The 13,192-nt window shown below is 43.1% G+C and overlaps 2 protein-coding genes across 2 annotated transcripts in view; both read right to left on the bottom strand.

The window, feature by feature from the left end:
* Positions 1 to 8,684, bottom strand: part of sema3aa (sema domain, immunoglobulin domain (Ig), short basic domain, secreted, (semaphorin) 3Aa) — a gene marked incomplete at its 3' end in the record, with an annotated part of 120,271 nt that extends 111,587 nt beyond the window's left edge. The window contains exon 1 of the mRNA XM_079494542.1: positions 8,609 to 8,684. The remainder of the gene's footprint in view (positions 1 to 8,608) is intronic.
* Positions 8,685 to 8,738: 54 nt separating this feature from the next.
* The window catches only part of tspan11 (tetraspanin 11), a 109,683-nt gene continuing 105,229 nt past the window's right edge, over positions 8,739 to 13,192 (bottom strand). The window contains exon 8 of the mRNA XM_079494539.1: positions 8,739 to 8,969. Coding sequence (XP_079350665.1) covers positions 8,907 to 8,969 — 63 coding nt within the window. The 3' untranslated portion in view covers positions 8,739 to 8,906. The remainder of the gene's footprint in view (positions 8,970 to 13,192) is intronic.

Here is a 13,192-nt window from a genome sequence, read left to right as displayed (position 1 = left end):
CCTCTGCCCGGGCTCTGGACCTGAGCACCCCTATATCTCCATATATGGAGCTGGCCTGTTCTGACATCTGAATAGATTCCATATTTGGGCACGCCTGACAAAGAACTCCATATATGGGCATAAAAGGGACACAGACATAATAACTGGGCGGGGCATGCATTTCCAACTTGCATCGTTCCAAGTAGGCCAGTGCCCAACGGGCGCCACTCTAGTACAAGAAGTGATAAAATAGGGCACATACAAGGTTTCTGCCTGACAGTGACACTATGTGGTCGCCCATCTGAAAGCCAGAGACCCATCGGGTCTCGCTGTACTAATGGCTTAATTATCCTGATGACACGGTGCGATTCATTGGCCTATTTGGACCCTGTGGTTGCGGTAAGAGCAGTGCCAGAATAGACCGGATAAAAAGCCTATTGTGTGTGTAAAGATGAACTGGGAACATATATACAGAAAGGCATTTCAAACTGAAACCAGATGTGTGTGTGTGTGTGTGTGTGTGTGTGTGCGTGTGTGCGTGTGTGCGTGCGTGCGTGCGTGCGTGCGTGCGTGCGTGCGTGCGTGCGTGCGTGCGAGAGAGTATGCGTGTGTATGTGCTTGCGTGCGAGAGAGTATGCGTGTGTATGTGTGCGACTTGTGTGCGCACGGTGCATAGTTCTCGCTTCGAGACTGCTGGCCATGATGCCACTGCTTAGGCCCAGTGGGTATTTAAAGAGCTTGCGGTTTTCAAACAAGTCTGTTTGGTGCAATTAAAGGAAAAAGCGCAAGACACGTAACACAGGAGGGAAAAGAAACATTGCTTTTAATACCAGTTTGTTTCTCCTTGCAGGGAAAATGTTTAAGTATAGAATGTCGTGAAGAAATGGTGCTTTCGTGACACAGCGGCGGAGGGCTGCATGGCCGGAGCGAGCCCAGAATATCACCATCGCTAAATGTATGAATGTCTACCGCAGAATCCCCTCACAGAGGAGCCCGATAACATCCTCTCTATTGCCTTGTTCAGACTGCAGGGCTAATCAGATCTGTTTCGCAAATGTTACATGCAAACTGTGTTTGGCCGCAGACCCCCCCATCTGAACATGTTTTGTGCCAGGGACCCCCGGAACAGAAGATTCTTTTAAAATTCAAAATCTCCCTAAACATTTTAGAGATTTTGCTTGCAGCTTGTAGATCTGCTATTTTTGAATAGACAACGTATAAATGGATAAAGGGGTCAAAATGGTTGTGATGCTGTACTAACCCAGGGGTTCTCAACGTTTTTGGCCGTGGACCCCCGGAAATGCTTTGGCAATGTCTCGGGACCCCCGCCCCGCCCCCCAATATAAATTGACTGCTACAATAACCTTAAACCATTTTGGGCGGGAACCCCTTTTGGTGTTTTAAGCATTGTTATAATTTAGCTATTGAAAAATAGCAGATCTACAAGCTCATAGCGCGCCACCGAGTGGCGCGCTACGAGCTTGTAGGTCTGCTATTTTTTTAAAATCGTGAAATTTTTTTGGAAAATAATTTGGGGACCCCCTAAAATAATTTGGCGACCCCCCGAGGGGTCGCGACCCACGGGTTGAGAACCCCTGTACTAACCCACCCAAGGACCCCTCCCCCGGAGCCCTCGTTGAGAGCCACTGGCCCAAAACTCCTGAATGTAACAATCACTGCAGAAACTGAAAAAGAAGATCAATCTTCCACAGCCAGGGAAGAATAAGGAAGCCAAGAGAGACTCATTTCCAACACAGCTCCACAAAATGTCCTTACGTTCTCTCAGCATGCACCTTGAACATTTCAAACCGTTGCCAAATAAAAGTGTTCCAGGTGCTCCAATGAAAAAAAGGTCGGGACGCTATTCCACTCAAAGAATGGCCGGGGGCCATTAAACGGAAGGCGTGAATTGAGCCAGGCTTTGTAATGGCTTGAAGGGCCTGTGAAACCTACCATAGCTTATCATGTTTTATTGACAGGTGCCTGCTAAACCACTTTAGCATATGTTACATAAGCCATATGGCATCACAAAATTAAATACGCTGGTAAAGCAAAAGAACCTCAAAATTGCACTTTAGTGCCGTACTTGAGTAAATGTACTTCGCTACTTTCCGCCACCACCATCATTAAAACTTTATCCGTACACTGTCTGCATTGCAATTAGCTTTACTTCTTGTGGTTGTCCGTTCTGCTTTAAATTCTACTCCACTGCATCTCAGAAGCATGATATTGCACTTTTTACTCCACCACGATTATTTGACAGCTTTACATACAGATTTAGATAATTAATCCCATATTAAAATAGCCTATAGTACAATAAATACCTGATGAATGAGCGTGTTACAGTAGCAGCATATGAGACCCATCTTCATCAGCTGCAACAATACAGTAATGATCACATTAATGCATTACTAATTCAAAATGACTGTTCTGCATAATGAGTACTTTTGGTACGGTCAATATATTGTGATGCCAAGACTGTTTCCTCCTGTATTTGTATTATGTCCCTATTCAGGGGGAAACGTTTAGCAAAATAGCCATTGTGAGCTCCTTCTAGACAGGCTATTTTCAGCAAAGACATTTGGTGTAGGGATCAGGGATAAAAAAAAGGGGGGGAGGGGGAGTGGAGGATAGATGTGCGGATATGATATGAACAAAGTATGTTGGAAACATCACTGAGACCTAGTAAATACATTATATTATATGGTCTCTGTCAGGGGGAAACCTCACAATGTCCCAAACTGTCAGGATTCAAATTCAAATCCAGGATTCAAATCCAAAACAGCAAAAGTAGCAGTTCAAAACTCGAGCTTGCAGCGTGATGCTTTTGTGTGACGCTGTAGTATGATCAAGTATGGGTGTTCATTTAAGGGGGAAAACACACACACAAAAAGTTAGAATATGGAGATAGGAGGTTTCTGACCGACAACAGTGATATTCATCAGACTTTCTTTTGAAAAGTTGACCTCATTATGGTGGGGGTGTGCACTATATGGTCATATACAGTTGGGTGCCACCGATATTGTCCCTGATCATTTGACCCATTTAGGCCTGACCTCAATTTTTAAAAATCCTTCTAAATCCTCCAGTTTTCTGAAATAAATATTTTCACGATTTTTCAAAAATAGCAGACCTACAAGCTCGTAGCGCGCCACTCGGTGGCGCGCTATGAGCTTGTAGATCTGCTGTAGCAAGAACAGACCTTTCTAGATCTTCTTGCATGAGGAAATGTCACTGCATGAGAATCCGGGTCTGTCTGGAAACGCAAAATCATTACCTCACAACACAACACAACAGCTCCTTGTTCAATCTGGGCGTTTTTTTGTGTTTGTTTGTGTTTTTTAACTTTTTTTCCCTAACAAAGTCCAGGTCTGCAGGAGAAGACGGAGGTTGATCATCGGCGCTGGCCAGATGAAACCCGAGCAGAGCGAAGAGGGCAATGCCACGTATGGAAAGATTTAGGTGAGCGGCTAAAACTTCCCCCCCCCTTCTTTTTCTTGTTACGGATCTGATGAGAAACACCTGGGTGTCTGAGGCACGACGTCAGCCATGCAAATCAAAGCCAGAGGAGGACGATATGGAGGGGCCGGGCCGGGGCGGGGCAGGGCGGCACAAATCAAGAACCCATCACACACTCCAGTTGGCCTGCATGACCTTATTGATGTTGGATGGAGGCCGCGGAACGGAAGATGCCGCCGCCGCCGCCGCCGCCGTGGACAAGAAAACTCCAATGTGGAAAAAAAAGGACTTTTGAAAACCATCCATCACACACACTTTACAGAGGAAACAACGAGTGCACCAAACCAAACCAAAAGTCTGCATAAACAACCCGCGGGGTCTAACTCCTTAAATCGACCGCAAAAGAAATTACCTCGCACAACCCGAGCACCCATCGTATTCCTTAGAATTAAAAAGAGGCCCGGCCCGAGAGTAAAAATGGGCCAATCAGGGCTGCTCGCATCACTTCATCTATGTGTGAGTTTCCAAGTTGGACCCCAATGCCCCTCCCTATCCTCTTTTGATTTCGTCACAAATCATTTAGCATGGGGCAGTGGGTTCTTTCATTGTTTTCACAGGGCAGCGTTTGATTGAAGTCATTAGAGGAATGTCTGTTGAAAATAATCAAATCGGAGGCAAGGAAACTGCCATGGATCTCGGCTAATCCCCCGGCAAACTTTATTTTATGTTTTTACCAAAACCCCGTTCTTCCACTCTGAAAGGTCAGGGGAGGATGTGGAGTGGAACCAACAGTTACTATAAGGCTAGACCTCGGTGAGTTGGGAGCCATTTTCTTCACGTAACTGGAGAGAAAGTGGAAATATGTCTTAATTCATGCTGTCCTAATAGCAACCAAATTACACTCCAACCAAGAGTGACCAATCTCAATTTGGTACACGTCGGACTGAAAATAATTATGTTTGGGAGAATCACGAGTGTTTGATGTTTCAATTTCCTCTCCGCGGGGGAATCCTTGCTGTTGGCATAACGTTAAAAGGAAATTAAACACAAATGTGTCTTGTGGTTGGCTGGTGGTGACGTGTGTATGGAAGTACAGTACACTGAAAAGAAAAGAGTGCCCTTCGCCTTGTGCGTCCCTTTGTTGCCTGCCCACTGGCAGCGCTGTGGCGGGCACTGCAGTGTGTGTGTGTGAGTGTGAGTGTGTGTGTGTGTGTGTGTGTGTGTGTGTGTGTGTGTGTGTGTGTGTGTGTGTGTGTGTGAGTGTGTGTGTGTGTGTGTCCATGCCAAGAGAGCATGACAGAGTGTTGAATGTGTGTCCAAGCAATTGGAAAGTTCCTAAAGGCAAATTCCTGCTTCCGACCAAAAGGTGCGTAGAAGAAAAATAGCAGTTTGCTCAAACTCAACTAATAACTGTATTAGCTGCAGCTGTGTTTACTCTGCCGTAAGTCATAATGTCTGTTTTGTCATCGTGGCTGCCAACTAGTGACTCCTATTGGCGGGTCGGGGGCACCTGTTCCTCCTCATACGTTATGTATGCGGGGGGGACTCGTCATACAAGTATGACATTCAGTCAAGCAGTGAAGCTGCAGCCATTCTGCAAAGGAATATTGCCAGAACTCTGTGGCCTCTTTGAGCAAGTGGAAATACTTGTACTGTATTAGGCCAGGGGTTCTCAACGTTTTTGGCCGGGGACCCCCGAAAATGCTTTGGCAACGTCTCGGGACCCCCGCCCCGCCCCCTCCCGACCCCCAATATAAATTGACTGCTACAATAACCTTAAACCATTTTGGGCGGGAACCCCTTTTGGTGTTTTAAGCATTGTTATAATTTAGCTATTTAAAAATAGCAGATCTACAAGCTCATAGCGTGCCACCGAGTGGCGCACTACGAGCTTGTAGGTCTGCTATTTTTGAAAAATCGTGAAATCTTTTTTAAAAAACAAAATCTTTTTTTTTTTTTTTTGAAAATAATTTGGGGACCCCCTAAAATAATTTGGCGACCCCCCGAGGGGTCGCGACCCACGGGTTGAGAACCCCTGTATTAGGCATAGGCTACCTTTTTTCTTCCGCTGAGGCTGAAAGAAGCTTTATAGTTCTTCAGAGAAATAAATCTCTTTCTGAAGCACAATGACACGGTCTGCTCAACAGTGTTGCTGATTGATGTGTCATATCCACATAGATAAACTGGACAACCTAAATGAGAGAAGACCTAAATGATGATGATTGCTCAGCAATTCGTTGTGGCTGAGGAGAGGCACACTGCTTCATACACTTACTTGTAGACTAGAACGTGGACATGAAAGTCATGCTCAACAAATAATTAAGACTGTGGACTTCGTGTGTAGTGTTGCTGTAGGGTAGAAACCTCTTATCTCCATATTCTAACCTTTTGTGTGTTTTTCGTATAATTTAATGCCATATCACACGACAGCGTCATACAAAAGTAGCACATCTACAAGCTCGAGACGCGCCGCAAAGTGCTGTTTTGAGCTGCTGCTGCTTTTGCTATTTTTGAATTTGAATATGAAAAAGTAACAGCTTTGGATATACAAGTTTTCCACCTGACAGAGAAGATCTTCTATCTACGTGTATGGTATAGTGAACCTATAATACTAATAATAAATGATGACATGTGAAATATGACTATATAGTATGTTTGTGTAAAATGAAATGGCAGAGGATCTTTCAATAAATCATTCAATCTTCACACTCCTGGGCAATACACATAATGTCCCCCAGAAATACTGTCAGGATTGAAGACGTGCCTGGAGACAAGTAGCCACCCCCTTACTACTTGTCTTCTTGAAACCAGACAGGGAGGAGTTTTTCCAGAGTTATGTATAGCATATGGAGAGGAACGGGTATCGCTGGGACCACAGCACAGCAACAACTATATAGGAAGCAATCGAATCACGTGGATCTCCAATATGGATCTTGTGGCCAGCGTGTAAGTAGGTACTGTACCGATTTCTTATTCATAAAGCACCTTTCAAAATACTGTTACAAGGTGCTGTAAATGGATATTAACAAGTTAAAACAAAGGACATAAGCGCTATAAAGAAATAATGCAAAGCACTGACCTGCACAAGTGAATCAGGTAAAACTAGAAAAAGTGCCCTTCTGGGCACAGGTCTCCACCAGGAGGATAGGACTGTGTGAGATGTTTGGCAAAATGTTTAGGATTAATATAAACATGTTTTTGAGGCATTTTGTTCCAAAAATGTGTTTTGCAAAAATCAACCTGTTGGTGGCGCTATAACAGGCCAATGTGAAAAGGGTGGGATATATTCCTCAGCCTAGTAAGAAAATGTGTGAAAGATTTCACGTAAATTGCATGCTGCGTTCATGATTTGAGGCTTTTGTTCAAAACGGGGCAATCTTGCAAACTGTGAAAGCTAATTATAGCCAATTAGGATGGAATATGAAATATCGGACAGATCCGACTTGAGCACATGACCATAGAGATAGTGTGTAACGATTTGTGAGATTTTTGGACAGAATCTGGAGGAGTAATATCAAAAAATGTGTTTTACAAAAGTCGGCCTCCTGGTGGCGCTATAAAAGGCAGATGCGGAAAATGCAGGTCAACGGTTTGTCCTTGGCCTCTAGGGAGTGTGCATGCAACGTTTCACGCAGATCGGTGCAGTTTTAGGTAAAAAATGTGAAAAGCTGCCTCATGGTGGCGCTATAACAGGCCATTCTGGAAAATGTGGGGCAGAGGTTCATCGTTGGCATCCAGGGAGTGTGTGTGCAAAGTTTGGCATCGACCGGGTTAACGGTGCCGGAGATTAGCTGGTAACAGACGGACGGACGGACGGACACACACACGGACGGAGTGCAAAACATACTCTCTCCCCATGCCTTCGGCCTGGTGGAGACTACTCTCTCCCCATGCCTTCGGCCTGGTGGAGACTACTCTCTCCCCATGCCTTCGGCCTGGTGGAGACAAACATCATAAGAGAAATGCTTTTTTTTTTAAAAACCGTCAACTGACTCAGCATGTTTCAGTGCCAAGGGTAGGAGAGTATAGGAGCAACTACTGCAACGGCCCCGGTCACCCTTAGTTCTGAGTCTGGTCGCGGGTATGCCCAGAAGGCCGTTGTCAGAGGACCTGGGAGATCTCACATTGGGCTTTGACTGCAGTATTAAAGTCAGTGATATAAGGCAGGGCCAGCCCATGTCATGCTTTATTAAGACTGACTGTTTCTTTTTCTTTTTTTTTACTGCATCACAGTCACACGAAGCTTGTAACTCTATTATTCAACTAAACTTCACTCCTCTCAACTAAGCTGCATTTCCACCAGGCCTTACTGGGTCAGATGAAATGTCAAGTTGACGTTTGAAGTTTGTAAACAGAAGAACATGTTCTGTGCTGCAGAGTGCTGGGGTCTGCCCCATACCAAGGGGACTCCATACATCAACACATAATATAGGGCTGTCGCAATCTACAAGCTGTGAGCTTGTAGATCTCCTTACACCTTTTTTTTAATGTTTGAAAATGTAAGAAAGGTTTTCAACATGGAAATGATTATGCAAAAATAATTGCAATTATCTAAAAAATAAATTGTGACAGCCCTACACATATACATGTATGTCTGTTGAATTAAATGAGAGGCCAGTTAACTGTTGCAAATCAATCAGGGGGACAACAGAAGCAAGGCCAAGATCACAATTAGTAGTCAAAATTATACTGCAGTATAATTACAGTTGATATTCACTGTTCACACACAGAGAGAGAGAGAGAGAGAGAGAGAGAGAGAGAGAATAGGCCAACATACAGTAGACATTCTTTGCCATGCCAGTCATGAACCAATACAGCCACCCTGTCACAACTCACAACGAACCTCAGCAGCCACAGCGCAACACACATAGCCTACTGTTTATGAGTCTTCAATTGAAAATTTACATTTGGAATTGATGGCTGTAGCCTGTTATAAAGCCCAAACCAAAAGGAATCAGCAAATTCACTCATACTATTCCCTGTTACAACTCACATACCTTCAATGGTCAGACACACATGACATACACACATCAGTATTACATTCCAGAACCAGAAACAGTTACTGAACATGTTTCATTGGGTCCCAAAATGACAGTAACAGCTCGAATCACACAACACAGACAGCATACAACACAAGCAGCAGCAGTAAAGCAAAAAACAAAGTTCCTACATTGAGCCGTCTTCTACTTGACTTCATCAGTTGTGTACGTGATGCAAGGATCAAACTGTGGAACCCATGGCGTTCATGGTGAGCCCTCCAGCGGCGTCTCCAGTCATCTCCATCCTCCATACATCTGGCTGACTGGCCAGTACTTTCCTCCCAGTATCAATGGCACCGACCAGCCTGCTCTTCTCACTCGGACTTGGATGTTTAGTACTGCACATAGCATTCTGGTGTAGCACAGTGGTCAGGGATTTAGGGTAGGCTCTAGGGTCCAGCATTCACGGCATGTCACAGGAGAACGGACTCAGGGCTGAGAAGAAGCTGAGCGTGGGGGTCTGGGGTCATCACCCTGGCTTGTGTACTGTACCTGTGGAGCAGTTTGAGAGAGACACCATAAGCTTTGAGTACATGTAAGTAAGGTTAGCCGCAATTTGCAACTCTAGATTGTTTTATAATGGGATGAATCTAGAGTTGCAATACCCTCCATTGACTCCCCACTCATCCATTTGCGTTTGCGATCTGCTTGTCTTAAACGACGTTAAACTCACCAACATTGCAGCTGTAGTCCAAGATTGAATTATCCTTTTTCAATCTGCCGAGCTTGTTTTTCATAAAAATCCCCCGTAGACATGTTATGAGCTACTTTCTGTCAAGAAATTCTGTGCAAGTGATTATTTTTCTAAGTGCTGGAGTTTGGAAGCGCTCGTCGTAAGTCACTGAACGGCCCTGCATGCATCTGTTTCGCATTTGCACATAATGCAGGAGGCAGCAGCGCAACCCCTTAATAAAAACGAGCGCTTCCAAACTCCAACATTTCTTCTTCTTGACAGTAAGTAGCTCATAACATGTCTACGGGGGATTTTTATGAAAAACAAGCTCGGCAGATTGAAAGAGGATAATTCAAGCTTGGACTACAGCTGCAATGTTGGTGAGTTTAACGTTGTTTAAGACAAGCAGATCGCAAACGCAAATGGATGAGTGGGGAGTCAATGGAGGGTATTGCAACTCTAGATTCATCCCATTATAAAACAATCTAGAGTTGCAAATTGCGGCTAAAGTAAAGTATAGAAAGAAAGAAAGTGAGCTGACCAAGAGCCACATACTGTACAGTGTACACTGTAGCAACAGCAGACAAACATATACAGCCTGTAGTGTATACTGTGTAGTACACAGTGTGTACGTATACTGCATCCTTCCAGTTACTATACAGCAGAGTAGTATACAGCAGTGGTTTCCAAACTGGGGCCCAGGGACCCCCAGGGGTCCTTGAGGGAGTTCCAGGGGGACCCCAGCTAAATGATAGTTTGGAACCAAATGGACCCTTATGGGTCTGTAACTCTGAGAGTTATAGTCCATTTGGTTCCATTTGTACACTCTCAAGAGTTAAATTAACATTGATTTTACAATATAAATTGAGGGTCCCAGAGATAGAAATGCCATTAAATGTCCGTAGACTAACTGGGGGTCCTTGAAATTAAACGGCTTGAGAATCTCTGCTAGAGCCGTAAAAATCTTCTCTTATTTAAAAAATGTACACCATTTGGCAACCTTTTTTAACATAATTGAGAGGATGAATGCGGCTGACATCAACAATCCTTAATAACTCATAATACTGACCCTACTGTAATTGTTATTAATTATTATTATTTTTTATTTTTGTTTGTGTATTGTGTCCAATATTTGATTAGTTCCTTCTATTTTTGAATATGTATATGTATATTTGTATGTGCCTTTTATTTCAATGTATCTTTGTTAATGGTACAAGATACCAGGGTTGTGGCTCTTTCAGAGCGGAACTCTGGGGGGAGGGAGGGGTAAAAATCTCAACATTTTGTGTATGCTACTTTTGACTCATATGTGACTTGAAAAATGTATAAAGAAACTTTGATCAAAAAAGAAAATCTCTTATGGAGGGGTCCCTGGCATACAATATAGTTTCATACAAGGATTTGGTGCTGTGACACCCCTAATAAAACATTGTGTCTGTGTCTATTCTATAAATGTATATAGGACCCATGCACTGCACACAGCACTTCAAGCACCTTTATGTCTGTTGACTCTGTTCATTTCATCTCAATTTTCATCTCACTATCTCCCTCTCACACACACACACAACGCGCGAGCACACACACACACGTGCACACACACACGCGCGCACACGTTAATGCTTAGCATAAGTAGCTAACTTACCTGCAGAATAAAAACAAAACGACCAAGCAGTTTGTTATGCAGATGAATTAACTTCTAACAAAATGTCACACACACTTGTTTGTGACTGAGCGGTTTTCACTTCCTAAGACACCAGACTACTCCACTCAACTTCCATGAAGTTACATTATGAGTTGTTTACTTCACTCTTAATACTATCAAACATAAGGAGCTCGTGTCACCAGGTGTGTGTGGAGGGGGCGTGGCTACAGGAGGATTTTAAAGCGAGTGCTTGAAGCCTGCTCAGGGAGTGTCTGTCAATTCACTGGAGTGTCTACTTTAACGTTCTAGACCACAGACTCCTGTAACAAATGGAACCAAAAATGAATTCATTAATGAATTCATTAATTTACACACCCTCAGAGTTACTTACAGACCTGTACGCATAAGAGTCCATTTGGTTCCTAACTTTCAATATTTTAGCTGGGGATCCAATTCAATTCAATTCAATTCAAAGGGCTTTATTGGCATGAGAAAACATACGTTTACATTGCCAAAGCAGAAAGCACAATACAACAATACAGCAATACAATCAAAAAATATGTACATTTGAACGTCAGAATCTTCAATAGATCAATTTCTATATTGTACCAAGATCACTGGATGCAGGTATAGTGCAGGAATATACACAATGATTAGTCTTTAGGGTGGTTGTGTTCCGTTTGATATCCTTCTCCTGGAAAGCCCCCAAGGAGGGTCCCTGGAGCCCTACTTTAAAGGACAACTTTCGTTTTTTTCAACCAAGGTTCATGTTTTAGGTTGTTATTAGAGTAAGTAAAAGATGAGTGTTACATTTTTTTCATTTGCTGATTTCTTTCGTTTTAGGGATTTTAGCTGTTTTTGACAGGGCATTCGAGCATGGGGCTAAATATGTATTTGGTTACAAACTTTTATAGTGATTTATTTTTTATTATTTACTATAGTCCTACTAGACCCCAATAAATTACATCTGGACACAAAAGATCACAGGATCTACTGAATGTGAAGGTAGCCTACTGGGGGGAAGCCATACTGTGTGTCATAGGCTCAATAAGTCAGTTTGACACATTCAGTAGATCCCGTGATCTGTTGTGGCCAGATGTAATTTCTTGGGGTCTAGTAGGACTATAGTAATAATACAAAAATAAATCGCTATAAAATGTAACAAAATACATATTTAGCCCCATGCTTGAATGCCCCTGCCCCCCTGTCAAAAACAGCAAATCCCTAAAACGAAAGAAAGCAGCAAATGAAAAAAAATGAACACATCTTTTACTTTCTCTAATAACCTAAAACATGAACCTTGGTTGAAAAAAACTCAAGTTGTCCTTTAAGAACCACTGATCTACAATGGGGCAGTAATTTAATCGTTGTACAATATTTTAAGTTGAATATTTCAAAATGTCTAAAACATATGTTGGGGGGGGGGGGGGGGGGTAGCGGAGGTACTTCTGTGTGGCCTCTTGGCAGCGTGCACGAGACATATTCCTTTGATGGGTCCGCCGGTTATAGCGAGATTAGTTCTGGACACACAGACAGACACGAACATACGGAGAGACCCGCTTATAATACATGGCAGTGGTGTAAAGTAACTAAATACATTTACTTAGGTACTGTACTTAAGTACTATTTTGAGGTGTTTGTACTGTACTTGAGTATTTCCAATTTCCAGTACATTTACTTCTACTCCACTATATCTCAGAGGCAAATATTGTACTTTTACTTTAGCTACTAGTTACTTTTTAGATTTAGATTATTATTATTATTAAAACACATAAATTAACCACTTAAGTCCTATATACATTTTGGCCACTTAGTAGCCGATCTACAAGCTCCCATTTGGTCGCGAGGCGACGCATTGTGCCATTGTCTCTAATTCTGGGACGGACATGTTCTAAGTTTGTACATTTATAAGGGGGCCTAGTGGCGTACTACTCCGGTATAGGCTTCTGGTTAAGACAAAATGTGAACACGCTCATAATACCAAAATGAAAAACTTTATCATTATTACAAACTCAAGTAGCAGATACAGTTCTGCCCCGAATGGAAACCCTTCATTAGTTATTCTTGTGCGGGCACATGGGATTGTGCATGCGACACACACACACACACACACACACACACACACACACACACACGGCTGTGAGTTGAGATGCTGCTGAGAGCAGTTGTCACAGTGCAGCATCCAAACTGGAGACTTTCACTTTCCACTTCCACTCCCCTGAGACTGTCTGACCTGAGTCAAGTCACCACAATGTGTGTGGTGTGTGTTCCCACTGTCCACTCATTCAATAGGTTGCCAACATGAGTTGTAACAAAAGCTTGCTACACAAGAGACAGCTTCTAAAAAAGGATTGAATGATGATTTAATCTAAATGTATGGATTCTGATTCTGGACAACCT

Source organism: Electrona antarctica (genome assembly GCF_951216825.1).
Source record: "Electrona antarctica genome assembly, chromosome: 23".
Lineage (NCBI taxonomy): Eukaryota > Metazoa > Chordata > Actinopteri > Myctophiformes > Myctophidae > Electrona > Electrona antarctica.
The sequence above is the reverse complement of the archived record's forward strand: the minus strand, read 5'-3'. Positions and strand labels throughout refer to the sequence as shown.